The sequence below is a fragment of the Solea senegalensis genome, linkage group LG11, assembly GCF_019176455.1.
Source record: "Solea senegalensis isolate Sse05_10M linkage group LG11, IFAPA_SoseM_1, whole genome shotgun sequence".
Taxonomy (NCBI): domain Eukaryota; kingdom Metazoa; phylum Chordata; class Actinopteri; order Pleuronectiformes; family Soleidae; genus Solea; species Solea senegalensis.
The window spans coordinates 8,215,382-8,237,837 of record NC_058031.1 but is presented as its reverse complement, the minus strand read 5'-3'; the positions used below and the strand labels follow the sequence as shown (position 1 = coordinate 8,237,837).

Sequence of the window (22,456 nt, the reverse complement as noted above, 5' to 3'; positions counted from 1 at the left end):
TGTTGATTCTGTGTGCAACTGCAAACATATGAAGACGAATCTCTCGAGTCGGAAGACTCTGTTTGTGCGACTTACAGTGAGTGTTGTGAATTTATTACACCTGAGAGTTAACTTGCTGGTCAGTGGACATCATGCTGACTTCTCTCAGCTCCGGTTGTTAATGCGCCGAGTCAAGAGACGGAAAACGGAGTTCTTTCCGTCTGTGCTGGATCGGTTTTGTCTTACCATCAGGAACTTGAATGGAGTTTCAAATGAGGTTTTTCAGATTCAAATTCAGATTTTCAAAGCAATTATTCAAATTGTTCGCTTCAGGTTTAAATTGCGTGTTTCACATTCAGCTATAAATAATTCCATTTCTGTTCCTGGTGGCTGTAATTCTCCCTCTGTCATTTCTGGTGTGGCTGTAGTTCCCTGATCCTTTCGGGAAAAGGTTCTCAGTAAAAGTGTATTTTTAAAAGTATACTACCCCCTTGAGGGAAAAAACAAAATGTTTCACTGGAAAGGCACCATGTGGAGTCTGACATAATCTTGCTTCAGTGTTTAGAGTGGAATGACACCGCGGTTGTAATTGTATCACTGCTGTAGAAGGAGATCCAAATCATTTATTATTTAGCATTTACTCTAAAAGCCTGATTGTTTTCTTAAAGTTGTTGACCTGGAAAAAACAATAGCAATTGTATACCTTATTTGGCCTGTGATTTACTTATATCACATTTTATTTTTAGCTCATTACCTAGAAATTGTCCTCGGCGTCCTAGTCTAATTATGATGTCCTCATACCTAAATGATGAAAAAAAAAAGGACCATGAAAGTATTTTTTGAGACTACTGCGGTTTCTTTTTTTAAACCCTTAGAACACAGAGCATTTAGGCGGCTTTTTATGAACAAAGTATCACTACTCTCGGTTTAAAAAACAAAAAAACAACAACATAAAATGAATCAGAACTTTGACTCAACAACACATAATATTATTCCCACTGCAATTTACCCAGGGTGCACTAAGGGTTACGACAAAACAAGCAGGCCATAACAAAGAAACAACCCACTCTTAGTCACGCATTTTATGAGCCTTTTTACTTCTTTCGTTTTTGTAAATGTTCTTGTTATTGTGATGGCTTTGACTTATCCACTTTCAAATACCTCACATTTTTTATCCTAAGTCTAATTTTCTTGTAATATTATGAAATTTTTATTACCACAACTTTATTCTTGTAATTTTATGAGATTTTTTTTTATATCTTGTAACCTTTATTCTTGTGATATTATGACTCTTTTTCTCGTAATATGATTATTCTTTTTCTTGTAATGTGATTACTCTTTTTCTTGTAATATGATTACTCTTTTTCTCGTAATATGATTACTCTTTTTCTTGTAATGTGATTACTTTTTTTCTCGTAATATGATTACTCTTTTTCTTGTAATATGATTACTTTTTTTCTCGTAATATGATTACTCTTTTTCTTGTAATGTGATTACTTTTTTTTCTCGTAATGTGATTACTTTTTTTTATCTTCCGAATTTATTCTCGTTATTAATATTATGACTTAAATATTATGATCATTATTTTTATTTTTCAATTTGGTCCTAATAAAAAACATAATAATGTAATTTTGAATATTCATAAATATATGAATAAAAAGAACATGGCTTCAATCCAGACCACAGAGTGTGTAATATTATCAAAGGAGTGGGAGTCACAAGTCTGACACTGAGCAAAATAAGAAGAAAACAGTTAGTAAAGTTACTAAAGAGTTATTAAAGCATTGATTGTATTGGTTGTGTTAGTGGCTAACTACTGCATAAATCCTGCAAGTGTGTATGACAAAACAAGGGTGTGTTTGGTGTAGTACTTCATAGCCTATTGTCGTGTAGAGGACAAAGGATACTTTAAGAGTAACCTGAGAGCATTTAGGTCCAGTGGGTTATCTTTATGTGGAGACAATATAAAGATAGACTGTCTGTCATTCATAAATGAAGCTTTCAAACTTAAAACTCTTTTAATGTGGTGTGTACTGTAAAAGCGTTTGTTTCCAGTATCAATAAAAAACAGTTTTGAACAGTTTGAAATGTTGCATTCTGGGGTTAACCCTTAGTGCTCACACGCCACCGATCTGTGCTACTGGCACACCCTCGGTAAATTGCAGTGGGAATAATACACAAGTCCTGATATGGACATCCTGGGGTGTGTGTTTATAGGTCACATCTCTCAGGCTTTACAAAATGTGTTTTTCCGTGTTCTTGTGTGTTGAGTCAACGTTATGATTCATTTTATACTGCCAAGCAGTAAATTTCCAAATTTCACAAATTCAATCTGATTTTAAAAGATTTTGGTACTTTTTGCTCAGGTCTGTTTATCACAGTTGGTGAGCATGTTAAACAAAAGAGCATGTAAGACACACTATATTGCACATTCTATATAGTCATATTCTTATGTCTGTATATATGTTTTAAACATAGTAATGGAAAAAGCTAAACCTAAATGCTCTGTGTTCTAAGGGTTAAATAAATCTCATCACTTCTGTATGAAGTAATCGTTTCAAATGAAGGTGTGTGCAAATGAAACATTTAATATTACTCTAGATTATGAAATGGATAGAAATGAACGTCAAACCGTGAAAGCTGTTTTCCAGTTCAAACTACCGACGCAAAATTTAGGCAAAACTAAAATGCGCGCAAAATCTTCCCCCTCAAGAGCAAGCAAACAAGGTTTCATACACAAGGCCAAATGGCATAATATCCCAAGATCCGAGCACAAAAACAAAAAAAAAAACAGAGAATACCTTTGCTTTGTCATCTAGTGGGTCAGTTTCACTGTTGCAGTGTGAGATGATCTCAACACAGAACGAGACGAAACGATAATTTAAACAAAAGATTTGGACACGGATACAGTTACCCATATAAAAGGCAACAGCATAATGCTGTCCTCGCCAGTTGAAGATCATCTAAAGATTGCTGTGTTTGGACTGCACAGGTAAGAGGACAATGATTCTGACCATTTCAAAATTCTATTATACAATAGTCTGTACAGATTTCAGGGTATGATAATGCATTACATAAAAAAAAAAGAAGCAATCAGAAAGTTCAGAATATTTTTTGATGTTTATTACCCTGTCTTTAAATAAAATAACAGTGATATGACAATCTATTTTAGGGGATATTCTTGATAGGAGCTTAGCTGTTGTAACAAGCTCATTTGATAAAATTTTTTTGCCATGAAATAGTTCCATATGTGCAATATAAATAAGTAAAAGTGCCACAAACAACATGTGTTTACTTAGGACGTGCAGTAACTCTCCTGCTGTTTATTTAGATAAAATTCAAACATCAAACGCTCTGCTGCTAAAAGCTATATCTCTCCTTTACAGGTGAAAAAATATGGGTTCCTTGTCAACATGTGTGTTGCTGTTGCTTTTGGCTGTCTCAACACCGGGTAAGTGCCTCAGTCTTTTACAAAAAGAACAGTGCTATGCAGTAAAATAATGGTTTAGTCCGTAATGTGTGACATGCTTTCTCCTCTTAGTGTTCTCACATACAGACAGGATCATCGGTGGTGAAATTGTTGAGCCGAACACCATCAAATATCAGGTTTCTTTGAGGACTGAGAATGGGGTACACTTCTGTGGAGGAGCCCTGATACGAGCTCAGTGGGTACTTTCTGTTGCCCACTGTGAAAGATGGTGAGTGCTGACACTAGCCTATAGGAAAAAAGAGCAGAGATGTTAGTGTAATTGGCTGTGTTAAAGTGGAATTCCAGTATTTTTTGATCTGGACGGGCCCTATGTTTATACATGGTTGTGTACGTGAATAAAACTTACTGGAAAATTGTACAATTGCTGTATTTTGCCATCCGAAAGTTTAATCTATGGCACCTTTTTCTGCTAGGAACATGCAAGTGGTGTTAGGCGAACACGACCTGTACAGTGTGGGACCCACAGAACAGACCTTCACCATCACACAGATTTTTCTAAACAATTTTGACCCTGCTACATTTCGAAACGATATCATGCTCTTAAAGGTAAGCAGAGGAATAGCTGACAGTACTGACGGCACATTGACTGTGACTACTGTGATTGCTGGCTTAGTAACTTTCAGATGGTGATCGTCTTCCTAACTGCTTTTTGTTACAGTTAAACAGGAAGGCCATACTGAATGCCTATGTACAGCCAATTGCACTACCTAATGGCAACCCTATCCAACGTCATAATACTGAGTGCACAGTCAGTGGCTGGGGTGTAACTCGCTTATACTCTTACAAACTCTCTCAATTTCTACGTGCTGCTAAAGTGAAAGTGGTTCAGTGCCCTTTCGTCTACGTCTACTACGGCTGGACCAACTCAAAAAATGTGTGTGCAGGATTCACAGATTCTCCCAAAGATTCCTGCCGGGTACATTATTTCATTTTATTTTATACTAGTTTGATTAAATTAGTTACATTTTATGCATGTTATAGTATATGATCTGGCATCATATTATCTTATATAGTATGTACTACTTTGAAATTGATTCTATATCATCATTCCCCACCCCCCTCCTAATTTAACATATTAAATAATTTATAAGCAAAGATTTTTGACACCAAAATGTATCATCGTATGTCTTGGTGATCCGCAGGGTGATTCCGGTGGCCCGCTTGTCTGCGACGGCTATTTGGAGGGCATTGTCTCCTGGGGTATCGGCTGTGGAATCAGAAGATTCCCTGGTGTTTACACCAACATAGAGACCTTTATGCAATGGATAAGTGCTATCATTGATGATTAGCCGTTTGCTTTGCATAGCCCTTGAATAAAAAAATGCCAACTTTACGGTTTATTTGCAATATGATTTTGCGGTAAGCTATGTTTCTTGGAAATGTTTTTGTTCATTCATTGCTCTCAGCTGAGATACAGAAATAAACCTTGGCCTTTGATTCTAGTTATAATAGTATCACAACGAGCAAATACCGTATGTCACAGCTATGTTATTTAGCAGAATCATCCCCAATGATTTGGCCATGTGAATTATTTTCCTTGTAAGTTGGATGTCTGTTTCTGCTTTGGACACTGTTCTGTCTTTACAACAGAAAAGAAAAAAGTTGCATCAGAAAAAATATATATGTGTCTGTGGACAGTATATTGTCAAGAATGTCAATGTGGGCATCTGGACAAGCTCTAGTTCAGTTGCAGACATTGACCTCTCATACAAAGAGGCTTCTTCAGTTCTGAATATCATCCACCCAACATCCACATCCCTTTGCCTCCACACAGTCAGGGGTGTACCAAGGTTTGGTGTCTTGAGTTACTTTGGGCTATACCACATGAAAAAAAAGTCAGGCCCTTTCGTACACCATCTAAATTTTGGTAACCTTTCTAACCCTTAGAACACAGGGCGTTTAGGCTGCTTTTCCCCATGACTATGTTAAAACATATACAGATATAAGGAGAAGATAGAACGTGCAAGATGTAAGACATAGTGTCTTACATCCTCTTTTTCAGCACAACCCATAGGCGATCTGATGATCTTTTTTTTAACATGTTCACCAATAAACACACCTGAGCAAAAAGTACTAAAATCTGTTCAAATCTTTTTGCATTTGTGAAATTTGTAAATATGTCACATTTCAAAGTTTGTTTGTCTTGTTTTAATGAACAAAAATAAAATGAAAACTATTTTGTCACTTCTGCACAATTATCATTACTCCCTAAAAAAAATGCAATACAAGATTATACATAACTTTGACTCAACAACACATAAGAACATGGAAAAACACATGAAGATGTGACCTATAAACACACACCCCAGCATAAGGACTTGTGTGTTATTCCCACTGCAATTTACCAAGGGTGCGCCAGTGGCACAGATCTGTTCCACATGAGAACTAAGGGTAAATGTACAGTGAAGCCATTTCACAGATGGTCCAGAAAGTGGCTAATTAAACCAGATCAGATTAAAATTAATCAGATCCACACAGTTTTTGTATCTGTGGTGACACAAGTGAAGCGCGTTACAGCACAACTGAGGCGGAGGCATAACAGCTACTTGAGTGACAGATGGCACTTTACATGAGGCCTTTATCATCAGTTCTCTGAAACTCTGAATGTTGAACAATATATTTAGGTTATGGAATGAACCCCAATTCTCTGAAACATGAGTGAGATAGTGAAATATCGAAGGTTGGCCTTTCAGAAAGCTCTGAAAAGTCATTGGGTAAGTCCCTGTCCTCATGTTACACACTGCTCAAATTTATCAGTGCCCCTTTACTGTCAGTCAGAAAAGGACTTGAACACATGGCACTTAACACATGGCTTTCTTCCTCATGTGATGTCTACTCAGCACACTTTATTGACTATTTAATTTGTTTTTTATGACCACAGGCATATTTTTAGGGGGACAGACTTTTACTTAACAGGTCATGAGAAAATCTGTTTGTTTCCTAACCTGTTTCTCTCTCTGCGTCACCCTTCGGATCCCTTCACCAAGTGCATCCACAACAGAGTAATTTGAGATAAAAACACAAATTGAAGGACAGCCCGCCCAGAAAAATAGTGTTTAATTTCTATGTCAAATATAATATCCAATTCCATGTCAGCGACAGTCAGCACACTGCCCTTGACATAACAAATTTAGAATTATTACATGTCAGCAAGAAAATCATTTTTAACCATGATTTAGGTCAAAATAATAAGAGGCAGTTCTCATAGAATTAATACCTCCCAACTTCTGTTTCATGAGTGAAGCTAGAATGCACAGGAGGAGGTGAAGTCACCATTTTGTTCATGAAAACTTCCAGGACAAGTAAAATTCATACAGAACTTTTAGCTCTTTTAAAAATGTTGCTGCTCAGATGAGATCCTGTGTAGCCACATTATTAACTATGGACATAAATACATTGCACAGTTTTTTAATAACTTACTGTCTCACTCACTCATTCATCTACTGCTTAAAATGTGAGGAAGGCAGTTTTCATTTAATTTTAATATGGAAAATTATATTATTATCAATTCAATTTCAATTAGAAAAAAACAATCAACAATTTTAAGGTCTAATTTTTAAAGTGGCTCATGCTGAAAATAACATCAACATTTTGCTACATTTAGCTTTAAACAGTGTTTACAGCAATATTTGTTAATATTAGATAGTTCAGTCTAAGTATTAAACTTTACACTGAAATGCTAAATGTTAAATCTAAATGCATAATCTAAATCTTAAATGTAAAAACTAATGTTCTGGGTGAAACTAAATATTTAGCTACTTTGCAAATTCACAGTGCCGGTCAGAGGAAGTACCAAAATGAAAGCCCTAGATGGTTATACTGCTTTTATAGAATCAAATAAAGAATTAAAACCAACTTATTGAAGGAAATGACATATATTAGCGTAATAATAATGCCATAAAAACAAAAAATAAACATATACTTGAGTTTTTGGTGTCCCCTCTGTGGAGGGTAGGGGACTCATAACCTGTACTATGTATTTATATTTCCACTATAACAACTTCCTAAAACACGTTTGAATGTAAAAGAAAAAAATAGCACGATTTAATATATTTTTTTCATTCTGAGAGGTTAATTATGTTCAAATAAAGAAATCGCACTTTCGCGCATGCGCAGCCTTTGAAGTCGGTCGGCTGTCATTTGTGCGCATGCTTAGTGGCAGTTGTTTACACGTCGGCGTCCTTGTCTTCGGGGACACCCAGGCGGCGCTGGCGTAGTTTGCCCCCGAGAGTAAATTATGTCTGTGAAACACGCCATTAGTCGCGGGCTCGAGCTGGGCCGCTCGGTCTTTCAGCTGGGTCTTCTCAAATCCGGTTTCCGAGTCGCAGCAAAGCTCCGAGTTGACCGTTTTCGTGTCGGCCCGTCGGTCCGCACCGCTCAGCCTCAGGCTTTCCTGCCGTCTCGGTACCGCTTCTACCGCTCTTCTCTGCGGGGTTTGGCTGCTCAGCTACAGTCCGCCGGCTTCAGGAGGCGGTTCACCTGCGGGTCACCGCGGAACAGGGCCCTGTGTTTGGCCTTTGGTCTCGGTGTCGGACTGATTGAAGAACAGTTCGAGGATGACAGAAAGAGTGCGGCGACATGTCAGGAGATCCAGGTAAGGTATACCGTGTGTTGTCGTAGTTGTCAACGGCGAATGGTTGAATGTGATCCTTCAGTTGTAATTTAAGTTATGTAGTGACGTACTTTTGTCCAGTTAAATGTAGGAACTATGAAGCTAAACAACAAAACAAAACTATGAAGCTGTTAACAACACATTTGTGCTGACTGAGTCATTTCATACACAAATGTGTAACAAATGTTCTCCCAAAAAGAATATACAACCCAACCCAGACTCAGCTAAAATGCTTTTCTGATTTGTATTTGCATTGTTACAGTCCGTGATTAGTATTGACCAATAGCAATTCCCATTCCTAATTAAATATAAATGAAAATAAAGACACAGAACACAACAATATTTTAAAAGCAGAAATAAGTTATTAATGCTACTACTAGTAATGATAATAATAACATACAGCATCTAAAAATGTACCTCAATAATAAATACAGAGATTCTTTACCAATGTCTCTACAGCTGAGTCATACAAAGTACAAACACCATCTAAGTCTCTTGTGTAAGACTCTCAGAGAATCATTGGCCACCTGTATTTTCATTAACAATTATACATATTAAACCTTTGCAACGTCACAGGAAATAAACAGATCCAAACTAAAACAAACAAATAACTCAATTGATCTGTGTCTAAGATTGTTTTTTAAGCTCTCTGCTTTCATTACCATATTCACATCCAGTATATTATTCAACCAAATCAGCAAGAGAAGAATATTCAGAGTGAACTGACCCTCGTGTCACATTTCATTTCATGTACTACTTATTCCATTCTATTGAAATAAAGTTCTGCCCAATAAGTTTGATATTGACATGTTTCTGTTAATTGTTTTGTGTTGTTGATGTACTACTTATAATATAATGAAATCAATTTGAATTAAAAGCTCCCAAAACTGTATAGGTCTCAAAAAACAAGGAAATATTTTGTTATACAATCCTTTTTCCAGTGTGTCAATATTTTGTATTTTCCCTCCAGGCTGTATTTAGGAGGAAAAGGTTCCAAAGCCCTCTTAAGATGTTCACCTCTGGATATAAACTGGAGGATTATATCATTGGGAACCAGATTGGGAAAGGCTCCAATGCAGCAGTGTACGAGGCTGCAGCTCAATCTGCCTCTCCAAAGGAAAGTGACAGCAAGTGCTCTCTGGTGCAGCTGAGAGATGACGATGAGGAGGAAGGATTGAAGACTCGATCTGTGATGTGCTGCTCGCTACGAAACTTCCCTCTGGCTATCAAGATGATGTGGAACTTGGGAGTAGGTTTTTACAGTTTGTATTGTAGGAAAGGAAAACAACCCTTTGTGGGAAAATAAATCACAGGTACACATCACAGAACTGACTGTTTTTTTTTTGATGTTGCAGGCAGGTTCATCAAGCGAGGCAATATTGAAATCCATGTCACAGGAGCTGGTGCCTGCAGCAGCCCAGGCTGTAAAGCAGGGGAAAGAGCATATTATCCTAGATGGGTGAGTATTTTCACTGTACTTTACAAGATCTCCAACATAGTGTTGGCAAGACATTAACAAATGACTCTTTTGTCATTGCTTTCCACATTCAGACAATTTGGAGTCCTGCCCAGAAGAGTGTCAGCACATCCAAATGTGATCAGAGTGTACCGGGCTTTCACAGCAGACGTTCCTTTGCTACCAGGTGCACAGGAAGAGTATCCAGATGTGCTGCCAACCAGGCTTAACCCAGCTGGTCTGGGCAACAACCGCACTCTTTTCCTGGTCATGAAACAGTAAGACCTGACATTTTTCATCAAAACTCAATAAAGAGTTGTTTAATACTACTAAGTGCCAGAATTCTAAAGGAGCAATATATTCCCAGTATGTTTGCAAATTGTATCCAATGGCGCTTTTCTATTATAGAGTTCTCACACTGCTTTAGTATAGTAATATTATTATCATTATTATAATAATAATATTGATAATAATAAACTTTATTTGTATAGCACCTTTCATACAAGGATTGCAGCTAAACAAACACAACACAGGGTGGAATGAAAAGGAAGTCTAAAGACAAAAAGTAAAAACCCTGTTTTAACTTTGAGATAAAACAAAGGATGCAAATAAAACAGTAAAACACAACACAGGGTGGAATAAAAAGGAGCTAGTTGAAGGCTAGTGTAAAAAGATAATTTTTATTATCTTTAATTTTAAATTAGTAGTATAGGGATAGCACCTCTTTTGCGAGCTGAGCCGATAATAAAATGTGATGTTGACACATTGACTGCCACCCACTCGTTGGCAGAGCGTGTCGTCACTGGAAGAGTCATGAGAGCGAAGTCCGACATGGGGATCAAACCGAACAATGCCGTACTGTAGATCAGTTAAAAGGACTTAAAAATCCCGAAACATGCCTTAATCTCCAACATTTAGCAAGGACATTTCTAAAATCTCAATACAGAGAGAGATTTGTGTGGAGCTAAAAGGCTTAATTGGCATTGTGTGAACTAATTTGACAATGGTTTGAATGCAAAGGATATTTTTTTTGTTTAATAGTCACACCTCAGCTTTGATACAGTAACACAAACATTGGTCTACACACTGTGTCATTACTACTTTTACACGACAGTAATGACTGAAGGCACATTCACTGACCTTTGCTGAAAAAGTTGATTGTTAATTGTATAAATGGCTGGATCCGAATTTATGATAATAGACACACATCGGTTCAGGTGCATTAGCAGCCTGTCTTCTTCTTTGCCTTAGCTATCCATACACTCTGCGACAGTATCTGGAAGTGTCCACACCAGACTGCAGACAGGGCTCGCTGATGGTGCTGCAGCTGCTCGAGGGGGTCGACCATCTGTGCAGACAGGGTGTGGCTCACAGAGACCTCAAGTCAGACAATGTGCTGTTGGAGTTTGACTCAGGTGAAATAAACCTTAGAGGCAAAATCCCACAGCAATGCAGGTAACATTCCGTTTGGTGTTTTGACTGGTTTTGCCGCTGTGCAGGTGGATGCCCTCGTCTAGTGATTTCTGACTTTGGCTGCTGCCTGGCCCAGCGTGACTCGAGTCTACAGCTGCCCTTCAACAGTATGTGGGTCAGCAAAGGAGGGAATGCCTCACTCATGGCACCAGAGGTAGGCTTAAAGGAATACGTCCAAAACAAAATTGTAGTTGTATGAGGTATTGACACATAGGCTATAATTAGCAATAATTACATAACGGTATATAATTGCAATAGTATTTTCACCACAAAAACAAAAGGCACATTATATATTGATGTAATGGTTATGCACTGTGTAAAGACACAGAACACATAATTACTATTAAGTGTTTCTCCAAATTTCAGGCAGGCATCTCTTAACTATTTGACAAAACTCACACATATTTGTGTTTATAAAGGATACTTGCCAGTAAAAATGTTCTTAAATCTAGTGTGGTTGCCTGCCGTAGTGCTCAGTGAGTAGTTGTGATAGAAAAACAAGTTAAACAGTTGACTATAACATGTTTATTCATCCCTCAGGTTGTGACTGCTGTCCCAGGATGTGGTGTGGTGATTGACTACAGCAAATCGGATGCCTGGGCTGTGGGTGCCGTCTCCTATGAGATTTTCGGCAAACAGAACCCATTCTATAGAGCTGTGGGACTGGAGAGCAGCAAATACGAGGAGAAGCAGCTTCCTTTGCTGCCCTCTACTGTTCCTGCTGAAGTGCAGTCACTGATCAGATTACTCCTCAGGAGGAACCCGAGCAAGGTAATGTAGAGCAGGGGTGTGAAGGGTTTCAAATCAGTGATGATTTGAAATAATGATACACTGTCCTATATCTTCCTGTTTTAAACAAATGATTGCTTTGTAAGTTTTCTCTGGTTTATTTATTTATTTATTTCGGTCATGACATTTAGATCACTCATCACACAACAGTGACTGAAGTCTGGAAACAGTCATTCTTCAATTCCACAATCCTCACTGATGATTTTCCTTTACTCCACAGCGCCCCAGTGCTCGTGTCGCTGCTAATATGCTACATCTCAGCATTTGGGGACGGAATGCCCTCGCCAGTCAGAACACCCTTGACATGAAGAAGCTGGCCGACTGGCTGCTGTGTCAGTCTGCTGTGGTTCTCCTGAAGGGCTGTTGTGGACCCAGTGGGAACAGTGTGGAGGCGGAGCTTCAGAGGAGCTTTTTGTCTAACCTGGAACTGGAGGACCTGCGCACTGCTGTGTGTTTCCTGCTGTATGGACGACAGCTGCAGCCGGCGGCCTCCATACTATCTGCATAGATGCACTTAAACACATGACATAAGAGTCCCTTGTTTGAATAGGCTGGGAAGCTAGAGTCAAAAGTTGCTTTCATATTTATAAAACATCTATATTTATACTATTTTACAATCTTTGCTGCATCTGATGGCTAAATAGATGAGAAAAGCATCAACTACTGTCAGTAACAAAGTGCTTAAAGTTCCCATATTAATAATGTATTCAACGCAAAGTACTCAAAGTTATTATCTTTACAATTACAAGATGATCACAAGCTTTAGTGCAGTTTTAGGCATCAACTAGAGAAGATGGTGAAAGCAAATGCAGATCATTTAGTTTAAAATCACTATGCTGCAAGTGTCAGATCTCACTGTTTTAGGGACAAGTTTTCGTCTTCACAGGTAACATGCAGCACATGCGTCACAACTGTCATCCATTTCTGTGGCATCTCCAACAATCACTGTATTTTCCTACCTAAAATCCCTGCTGTGTTGTAAAGTCCTGTAGTAATGACATTGATGATGGTCAGCTTGGATCATGTGTATCATCTCTGGCTAACATGAATGTGTTGTGGGTTTGCAGCATGTGTTTTGCACTTTATTTCCATGATTGCACTTGCTCAAAGCCATATGTGTATGGCTTACTGGTGTTGGTTTTGTTGCTAGATTATGTATTATTATGAGTACCAATTATATTCTGGTAAATGTATTTGAATGGTTTGAATAGAGTACATTTTTCACACCATCATTGGCCATCAACAGTGGGCTGTTTGGGGCTGAAGATGAGTGTATTGTATATTTTGGATATAATAAAGTTGTCTTTAAAATGGTCTCCTTGATTGTTCATCTTTGGGGAGAACAGAGGAGATGTTGATGGTTTATCACTGTCCATTAGGATGGTTCCCATGTTCCAGACAGTAAATATAAAGACGTGTAACCGTGTTTTACCACCAGATGGCGCTGCTCACATCCAAGCCTCCACTTGGTGGCATCAATCATTCTGTAATGTGCAATCGAAACTTTTCAACCAGTACCACCATGAACATAATGCTAGTGACGGGCATCCTGATTCTTTTTTAGTGAGTCACATCATTTGGCTCAGCTCACCGAGATCTTTTCACTGGTTCCCAAACGGCTCTTCTTTTCACTTATACCTTTTATAATTCAGCCAAATATTGTGATGTTTTCCCACATTGATTTGTATGCGTGTGCAAACAAACTCACATATGTATATATACTGTGTATATCTCACTTAAATAATTCTATAAATCAATTGCACTGAATTATTCAATAGTAAAAAAATATATATTCTAATATCAATACCTTTTTTCTGCTACACAAAGTAGTGAGAAAGCTATAAAAACAGTTGTCATGTGCCTGTGAAGGTGGACCCTGCTCCACGTGACAGCTAAATCTTCTGCATTCTGCTATTATTTTATTTGATACATAGCATTGTTAAATTTTAGTTTACCTCTTAAATTACATGCCCATTTTCTCTTTGAAAACAACGTCTTTATTTTATTTGGAAGTAAATTATTTCTTACTTTGAATATTATTTGCGCTGTTTTAAACTGAATCACATCAGGGAAATTTTAGCGCTTGTATTTTTAAGAAGAGTTCATTTGTGTGGTCTCTGATTGGTTGCACAGCATTCAGTCGCTGCATGCATCGGGCACAGGCAGCGCAGAGATCATCATATCATTGTGACTTTATATTACTTCACTTGAATTAAAAGAGCCGACTCTTTGTACCGGTTCGTTCGCGACCGACACATTATGAACTTTACCCAACCTTCTCGGGATATCGCGTCATACAAGCGACCATGTTCTCGCTGTGGAGAAACCTGAACAGGACCCGCGCTGTGATAGCGGACTTTTCCTCACTGCGGACTTTTCGCAGCGACGCTTTATGCGTAAAAAACACCAGGACGTACTCAGGGAAACGCTACAATGTTCCACCCAGCGCCGAGTTTGTTGCACGCGTGTCGGGGATCCCCACCATGGCCAAACTGCCTTTCCAGGAGACGGCGGAGGGGCTGGACGCTGCGTTTGTCGGCGTCCCCATCGACACCGGGACTTCGAACCGACCCGGAGCGAGGTGACGTAAAAGCAGTGCCGTGCACAGACATTTCAGGGGTCAGGGGCTCTAGTGAAATAGTGGCACAGTCAATACGACCGAGTATTAGGGCCAAACTGAAAAATAAAGTTATAATATTATGAGAATAAAGTTGTTATTCAAGCGAAAATCTCAGATGTTCAGCTGCAACCAAGCATCAAGATAAGGAACGTGGAGCATTTCGTGTAAGTTACATTTTTATCTGGGCGTACATATAAAGAAATAAAGAAATGTTGTCACATCAGCACCATATTATCTTTAGCATCACAATTTTGAAAGGATTGTGCAAGAAACTGAGTCTGTTTGGAAGAAAGAATCACACTAATACTTAATAGGCTTATCAACAAGTATTTAAACAATGACTAGCAGTCTAGCAGAAACTAAAAATCATACAGAATTTTTTTTAACCACTGTTTTTATTTAATTTTTTATCACCATAAAACACAGCTTTTTTCAGTCATAGTTTGCATAAATTTAGCGGCATTGTCCCCCCAAAAATATACAAAACAAGTCTCTTGACAAGAATGCTTCTCTTATTAACAATTGGCCATCTTTAAAGAATTAGGTACTTAAATTGTAGTAGATGCAAAATAAAAGTATAAAGTAGAAGAATAATATATACCGTATATATACATATACATTAACAAAAATACTCACACTAACACACCTACACACAAACATGCTCATTGAAACTCATTCGAATAACTATTTTTGATGCATCATGACAAAAACTTGGCAAAGACATAAAAAAAATACAACAAAAAGAAAAAGTATAGTGTTTATGAACACATTTTGGTGCTCTAGGTGTGTTAAAGTAATGTTTTTGAAGGCGCATCTAAGGGTTAATAATAACAGCAGCCCAAATTGTCACAGTTTTAGATTCAAATATGACACAACATACCTCCCGTACAGGTTTGGTCCCCGTCACATCAGAGTTGAGTCTGCCATGCTGAGGTCGTACAACAGTGGCACCAGGGCGGCGCCGTACGAGTCCCTCATGGTAGCTGATATCGGGGACGTCAATGTGAATGTGTATGACCTGAAGGACACCTGCAAACGCATCAGGGAGGCCTACAGGAAGATCCTCGCGACGGGCTGTATCCCTCTGACTATGGGTGAGATGAGTCATTTAAAGAGCCATAGGGAATGAAATGCAAGCAAATGTTGAGGGAGTTGTGATGTCTGCAGGTGGTGACCACACAATCGCATATCCAATCCTGCAAGCCATTGCTGAAAAGTAAGTAGTAAGTCAGTAGTAGGAATAGTTTTGTATGTTTTTGCTGGCCAAAACCCATCAGATCACATCAATGTATTATTACATAAATCTGATGAAAATGATGAACAGTGTAATTTACGCGCGAGTAGACGGTGTTTGTAGATAAATACCTTGAAAACACATTTGTGCCTCACACTGTCTTATGTGTGACATCTAACCAGGCATGGACCAGTGGGCCTGGTCCACGTCGATGCTCATGCTGACACCAGTGATGTGGTCTTGGGGGAGAAGATTGGACATGGGACTCCTTTCAGACGCTGTGTGGAGGAAGGGCTTCTGGACTGCAAGAGAGTGGTCCAGATCGGCCTGCGGGGTACAGGCTACTCTGCAGATTCATACGAATGGAGCCGAGCCCAGGTATTCTGCTCAGAAACCGTAGATCTTCTTCATACACTTGCAGAGTAATGATGTTGTTCCAGTTTTCTTGCATAGCCAACATAAACATTAGAAGTAAAAAGTTTAACTAAAAACATAAACTACGTTTTTTGTTTGTGTATGATGTTGGTGTCTAGTCATGTAATGTGCTGATCCAGTATTGAAATTTTGACCAATTTGGTCACACATGCAAATAAACTGTTCTTTATGGGATGGCAGAGAATAGCAGAAGCTCAGCTTCTCTGGGAGTCAGTGGAGCAGTGGGCGGGTGCAGACGCTGGGCTTCTGCATGATGACTGGAGGAACAGTCTGAAAGGCGGAACCAGTTTTTGACTGAAAAGAGGGGAGCCTTTTCTTCTGTGGATTTTGCGACAGACGTCTGCCAACAAATAGCTGCTTGTTGTGTGTTATTTGCTCAGTGATATGCAAATAAAAACCCTATTATAGCATTTCAGTTTTACATAATTAATAATGTAATGTATAATGTATGCGTTTCGTTAAGAATTTATGTATAAATAACTGGGCCTGAAATGAGCTTCCCCTGTTTCAAAGACCTTCAAACACCTCTGCTGTATATTCTACTAAAGGGCCAGGATTTCTGTTTAACCACTTAAAAAAAAATGCAAATTGATGTATATCAACACCGTTCTCTCACAGAACTTGCGCTCCACAACAAAAGTATACACACTACAGAAGTAAGGGTTTCTTGGACTTATGCCACAATGTAAAATGACATAGGCGTGATCCCAGTCTTTATGTTTGTAATGATAACAGAATTGATTTTTCACCTTCATTTTTGCTGCACAATGCAAAAGAGAAAGATTTTCTGCCAACAGGTATTCCTCATTTGTATACTGCAGGGTTTCCGTGTGGTCCAAGCAGAAGAGTGTTGGTTCAAATCTCTGGCACCTCTGATGGCTGAGGTCAGAGGTCAGATGGGCAGTGGTCCAGTGTACCTCAGCTTCGACATTGACGCTCTTGACCCGGGGTTTGCTCCGGGAACTGGCACACCAGAGATAGCAGGGCTTACTCCCATCCAGGTAAATGTGAAGCAACAAGAGACTTCAAGTCTACCACTGTCATTAGTGATTACGTCATTGTAACATCTTATAACAGAATCACGCCATGTATAGGTATGTTAAGAATTATATATATATGTATAAATATATATATATATATATATATATATATATATATATATATAGATAGATAACTAGATACTTGCATATGCATAGTCTATATATACTAGTATACACAGTATTTTCTTAATATCTCCTTATTTTCTTTTTCCTTTATATTTCTTTATATTCTTTTTCTAAAAGAGTTAATAACTAAATTTGCTCTACTCATTTATCAAAGTTTACAGTATGAATATTAACATATTTTTGTCATCTTGCTGTGATTCAGGGAGTTGAGATTATCCGAGGCTGTCGTGGTCTGAGTCTTGTTGGGTGTGACCTGGTGGAGGTGTCTCCACCGTATGACACCACAGGTATTTGTATTATTTCATTTTTCATCTGAACATATACACAGTATATATATATATACACTAAATCTATGTTACCAACCACCATTTATACTTGTTTTTTTCTTTAACAGGGAACACTGCATTGACCGGTGCCAACCTCCTCTTTGAAATGTTATGTGTCCTCCCAAATGTTAAATATCACTGATCTGGGGGCGGCGGTTCAAATCCCACATTGGGCAGCCCTTTCCTGCATGTTGTTCTCTCTCTCTCTGCCTCCCCATTTCCTGTCTCACTCCACTGTACTGTTGATTAAAGAACTTCTTGTCCGGTATTGTGTGATTGGCCAGAAATCTGAAGTGGTGAAGGCAGAAATGTTGTCATTCCCCATGAGAACTTCCCAGGAGTTCTGCACTTGAGTTTCTCGTGAAGTGTGAGATGTCCTGGCCAGAACTAACTTCTTCTTTTTCTTGCCACCTTGAGGAAAATAAAAAAAATGTCTGTTCTTGCAGAGTATGTACTGACCTTTAGCTGCTAAAGAAGGGAGTTTGTGCAACAACTGAAGTTCAGCTGAATGTAATTTATACAAACAACAATATCAATTGAAACCTACATTAATGGAATGTATTGTAGTTATGTTTGTGATATGACATCTATTCTACCACTATTACAATGGATTTATCAGTTTTTGACGCTTGGAAAACAGTGAGAACTCAGAGAAGTAAGCCTGCGTATTCACTTAAACCCGTTTCCGCATGGACGGGGCCTTCAGCCACACAGGAGTGAAAAAATCTACCTTTCTTTTACATCGGCAGTCAAATAACAAAATAACATTTTGTCAAACATAACAGACAAAATGTGATAAAAGCAAGGGGCTACTTTAGGACATAAAAAACAAACAAATTCTGTATTCATAAAATAAATATTGAAAAATATACGGTGATTATATTATTTATAACTAAAGATATTGTCTTTAGGTAACATTCAAACTCTTTCAGACAAACACAGAGTTTGTTTCTTCTTTTTTTTTTAAATTTGCTAAACATATAATAAGGTTGCTCACAAAATGCTTATTTGTGTTTTGCGTTGGTCTTTAGGAAACAAAAAAATTACATTTTCAAACAAGAGTTTAAAGTCACAGATGATATTATCCATAATAGATCAGAATAAAAGCAGTTTACGGTAGTGTGTACACTACCAGAACAGATGAGTGTCAGTCTCAGCATGGGGAACACAGAAAAGCATCAATATCACTTAACCAGTGAATTATTGTTAAGGAAACTTCCTTAACCGTATTGACTAAAATAGGTTTTGTTCCAAATTGTTATTATTATTATTATTATTATTTACAGCACAGGTTTTGTATTTATATGGTTGATGCGGAATGTTACCACCACCACACGAAGAGGAGTGACAGACGTGACTGATGACGTGCCACGGTGAGCGTGTGATGTCATTTCCGGCTGTCTTGTGTACGTTAAATTGCTGTACCGTACTTCAACAATTTACAGTTATTTTACTCATAAGTGTGTCTCATCACCAGCTGTATATTTAAATACGCTACAGTTCCAACAGCTCTCTTTTTCTAAATCCGCAATTAATCTACATGTCTCGGCTTCACATCAAATTAGCAGTTAGCTTTAGCGTAGCCGTTAGCGTTCGCACTATCGTGTGCTTAATTATTTCCGTGGCTCGTTTAGTTGTTCCTAGGTGTATTTTGGGCTCGGTTTTATTGTTCTAGTTGCTACTAACGTTCTGGAGTTGGTGCCGTTTAGCTGCCTAACTTGCTCCAGCAAGAACACCTGTTAACCAGGGCGCTCATTGAGAGTGCCATGGGATAATGAATATTTGGTGAAATTCGATTTTAAAGTGAGAGCAAATGTCGTAGGTTAAGATAATATCCTTCTACCTCGTGAGGTAGTTCGAGTAACTTAATCTTATAATCTGTACATGTAATTAACAGCACCGAAGGAGCTTTTACAGTGTAAAATAGTGGGATTAAAGTATTACATGCTAAAGATTTTATGGTCTAAAACAAAAACAAAGAAAACAGTTGTTTGTGATATCATGTCATCCATATTTATTAGTATTTCGAAAGAAGAAACGTTTTTAATTACAATTTTATTTTTGGTAAATTCTTTGGTCAAAATGGAGATGAAGATATGAATACAGTAAATTTAAGATTTATATCTGTAGTAGTCTATGCTAGGCATTAGTCTAAATATCGATTTGGTGATATAACGGTGTCCTTCCTCATGCAATGCGATAATTGATACGCCAGGGCAAATATGGATATTTCAATTAATACATTAAGGCGCTCTTTAGTAAACTGTCCCTGCCAGTTTTACTCAACTAACATTGCTACTTGATGTCTCCTCATGGTGGCGCTGTTAAAATGAATGATGTGAAACTTGGGCTGAAGTTAACTGGCCGAAAGAAGAGGGAGTTTACAGTGGGATAATGGTGGAGAAAGCTACACTGAGAGAAATCCTGCACTTTGTCAGACAGATGTCGTGATTTATCACTATATGACTGTCTTGCAATATATCACAGAATCTGTGAAATGATTGGTATCGTGGGCCATGTATCGTATCGTGAGTTACCCCGTGATTCCCACCCCTAGGCTACGCCTCTGAAGAATGGCTGATATACCTATTCAGAATAATATTAAGTGTACAGAAATGTTAGTAACAGAGATGCTATTGTCATGATTTAAATCGTGTTGGGTTGCAATGGTTTGCTGTCTTTAAAAAGTGGATGATCTTTTTGATTGAGCTTAAACTGCAGCCTATTGAGATTAGTCTGCCAGTAGAGGGTAGTAAAGGGTATTAAAAATGCCTGTAGAAACTGTATTTACAAGGTTATTCAGTAAAGCAGCTGTTTGTAGCCAAATGAAAATGAAAGTTGCTACTGGTTTATTATGATGTGTGAGGTATTACATACAGTATTTGGGTATTAAACACTGTAAACTGTATACTTTGCGAGACTCTTGACTCCAAACACCAGCGTGAGTGAGTCAAGTCACAGCAGATTTAGTTTATGTTAGCAATGCAAAGTATCCTGAACAGTTTGTTGAAGGATGCTTTGGTTTCTGGACCTATAATAATGGTTTGAGACAGTCTCTTACAGAACATGCTGGACACAATTTTTCCAGTAATTTTGCTGATGGTAGACAAGGGAGGAGTCCTTTAATCACACCACTGTGGTCAGTGAGATGCTTCCCATATTTATATTCACTGGCAAAAAATGAAATGATGGAGCTGCTTTAGTTTGTGACTGAGATTTAACATTCAGTAGATGATTGTTTTTAATTCTATAGCAATGACCTTTTTCTGTGTGCTGTCTTTTAAATGATTATTATGTGCCATACATGTTATTCAGATTTGGACAGAGTGTGTTTTCACCTTCATCTGTTTGTATGGTCTCAGTTCAAATGTGAAAACTTTTAACTACAATTCTTTTAAAGCGCAAACTATGATCTAACCTGAGGGTGTTTCATAACACCACAGCATACCAACCAGTTTAATAAGCCTGTTCCGTTCATCTCCCTTTTAGCCTATTATGGTGAGCAAATGAGAGCAGCTCCTCTCCATTTCTATTCAGGGTTCAACTTTTAATTGGCAGCAGCTGTGTGATCGCTTTACATTATGGGCACACAAGCTACTGACTCCTGTTCTGACAAGTACGACCATGTATTTCTGTCTTGTATTCAGGACATGGCTCTCATTTAATTTAATTTAACTTAGTCTCTCTCTCTTTTTTACTTGATGCTTGATTTGGTCATTTTATATCCACTGCATAGAGAAGCCATTTCAGTCTCTGGTGTAATGCGTCCTCTCATGCCAGTAGAGGGCACTTAATGCTCATGTATACTGTGCTCTGATATTAATATCAGGTCAATGGTCAAGGTGCATTTGTATTTAAAATTTTCTTCCTACCTTTTTCCTTCATTAAAATCTGTAATTCATTCAAAAAAAACTTTAAGGAGGGGTGTGAATGTTTCTTCCATCACTTGATAACATTTTAATGTGTAAGCAATAGTTGAGGAAGAATTTAGAGCCTTTCCTTGATAACTAGCAGTGGGGTACTGTAAAAAATATAATTCTATACCACTGGAGTAGACTGTTAGTACTTTTACTTGACTGCTGTACGATACTATATGTTTGACTGAATGTACAGTAGTTTACTTTTTGCCTGTACATAAATACACTGCTTGCTACATTTGTTCGATAGGTTGTAGGCCGGTTTTATCTGCTTTTTACCATGGACTTTTAACAGGTTTGGATATTGCATTATTAGACAAAGCTTCCCAAACTTATTAATATTCAACAACAAGAATGTAGCATAAAATTAAAAAGATTAAAATACAAATTAAATGAGACATCAGAACAAAGACTGTGCAATATTATGCACAAGTCTTAAACCAATTAAACCAAAGTGTCTGGTTGCATTCTAATACAGGGACAATATTTGCATTATTATCAAAAGCTTCGACAAGCTGAAGTTTATTTGTGAGCAGGACACAGTCCCTCTTAAACCCAGAATGGAAACCTTATTCATGTCATTAGTAGCACATGTGTTTCTTCTACTATTTTATGTCGGAAGTTCCTGCTGTAAAAAAAAAAAAAAGGTCTCTTTCACCAGGTTAATTTGAGACATGCTTGCGCATTAAATACATTTTGGAAGGTGGCCAACATATTAAATTAAATCACATCATGTCATTAAAAATGTCAAAGATCACAGAATTTGTCCAAAATAGCATCATTATTTTTGCACCAGTAAGGCAAGCAACAAAGCCAGTGTTCACTTAAGACTATTGCACAGTACTCTATATATATTGCCTATTAATTCTGTACTTTTACTTTTACATTTTAAAGGTCTAGTGTGTAATGTTTTAGAGGGTTTATTTGGAGGAATTGAATATACTACCCACTGGTTTGAT

General features: G+C 37.9%; 3 protein-coding genes across 3 annotated transcripts; all 3 read left to right on the top strand.

The window, feature by feature from the left end:
* Positions 1-2,936: 2,936 nt before the first annotated feature.
* On the top strand, positions 2,937-5,511 carry LOC122777584 (trypsin). Its single transcript, XM_044038912.1, has 6 exons — positions 2,937-2,971; positions 3,366-3,430; positions 3,521-3,677; positions 3,883-4,015; positions 4,128-4,385; positions 4,612-5,511. Exons 2-6 carry the CDS (start codon positions 3,376-3,378, stop codon positions 4,756-4,758), a joined length of 750 nt encoding a protein of 249 aa, XP_043894847.1. The 5' UTR covers positions 2,937-2,971; positions 3,366-3,375; the 3' UTR covers positions 4,759-5,511.
* A 2,112-nt stretch (positions 5,512-7,623) lies between these two features.
* Positions 7,624-13,113, top strand: pink1 (PTEN induced kinase 1). Its single transcript, XM_044039308.1, has 8 exons — positions 7,624-8,063; positions 9,052-9,330; positions 9,437-9,540; positions 9,633-9,815; positions 10,789-10,952; positions 11,037-11,164; positions 11,551-11,781; positions 12,020-13,113. The coding sequence occupies exons 1-8, from the start codon at positions 7,707-7,709 to the stop codon at positions 12,305-12,307; spliced, it is 1,734 nt and encodes a 577-aa protein (XP_043895243.1). The 5' UTR covers positions 7,624-7,706; the 3' UTR covers positions 12,308-13,113.
* Positions 13,114-13,821: 708 nt separating this feature from the next.
* On the top strand, positions 13,822-18,019 carry agmat (agmatine ureohydrolase (agmatinase)). Its single transcript, XM_044037379.1, has 7 exons — positions 13,822-14,380; positions 15,311-15,513; positions 15,587-15,635; positions 15,836-16,031; positions 16,910-17,089; positions 17,457-17,541; positions 17,649-18,019. Exons 1-7 carry the CDS (start codon positions 14,106-14,108, stop codon positions 17,720-17,722), a joined length of 1,062 nt encoding a protein of 353 aa, XP_043893314.1. The 5' UTR covers positions 13,822-14,105; the 3' UTR covers positions 17,723-18,019.
* Positions 18,020-22,456: the final 4,437 nt, after the last annotated feature.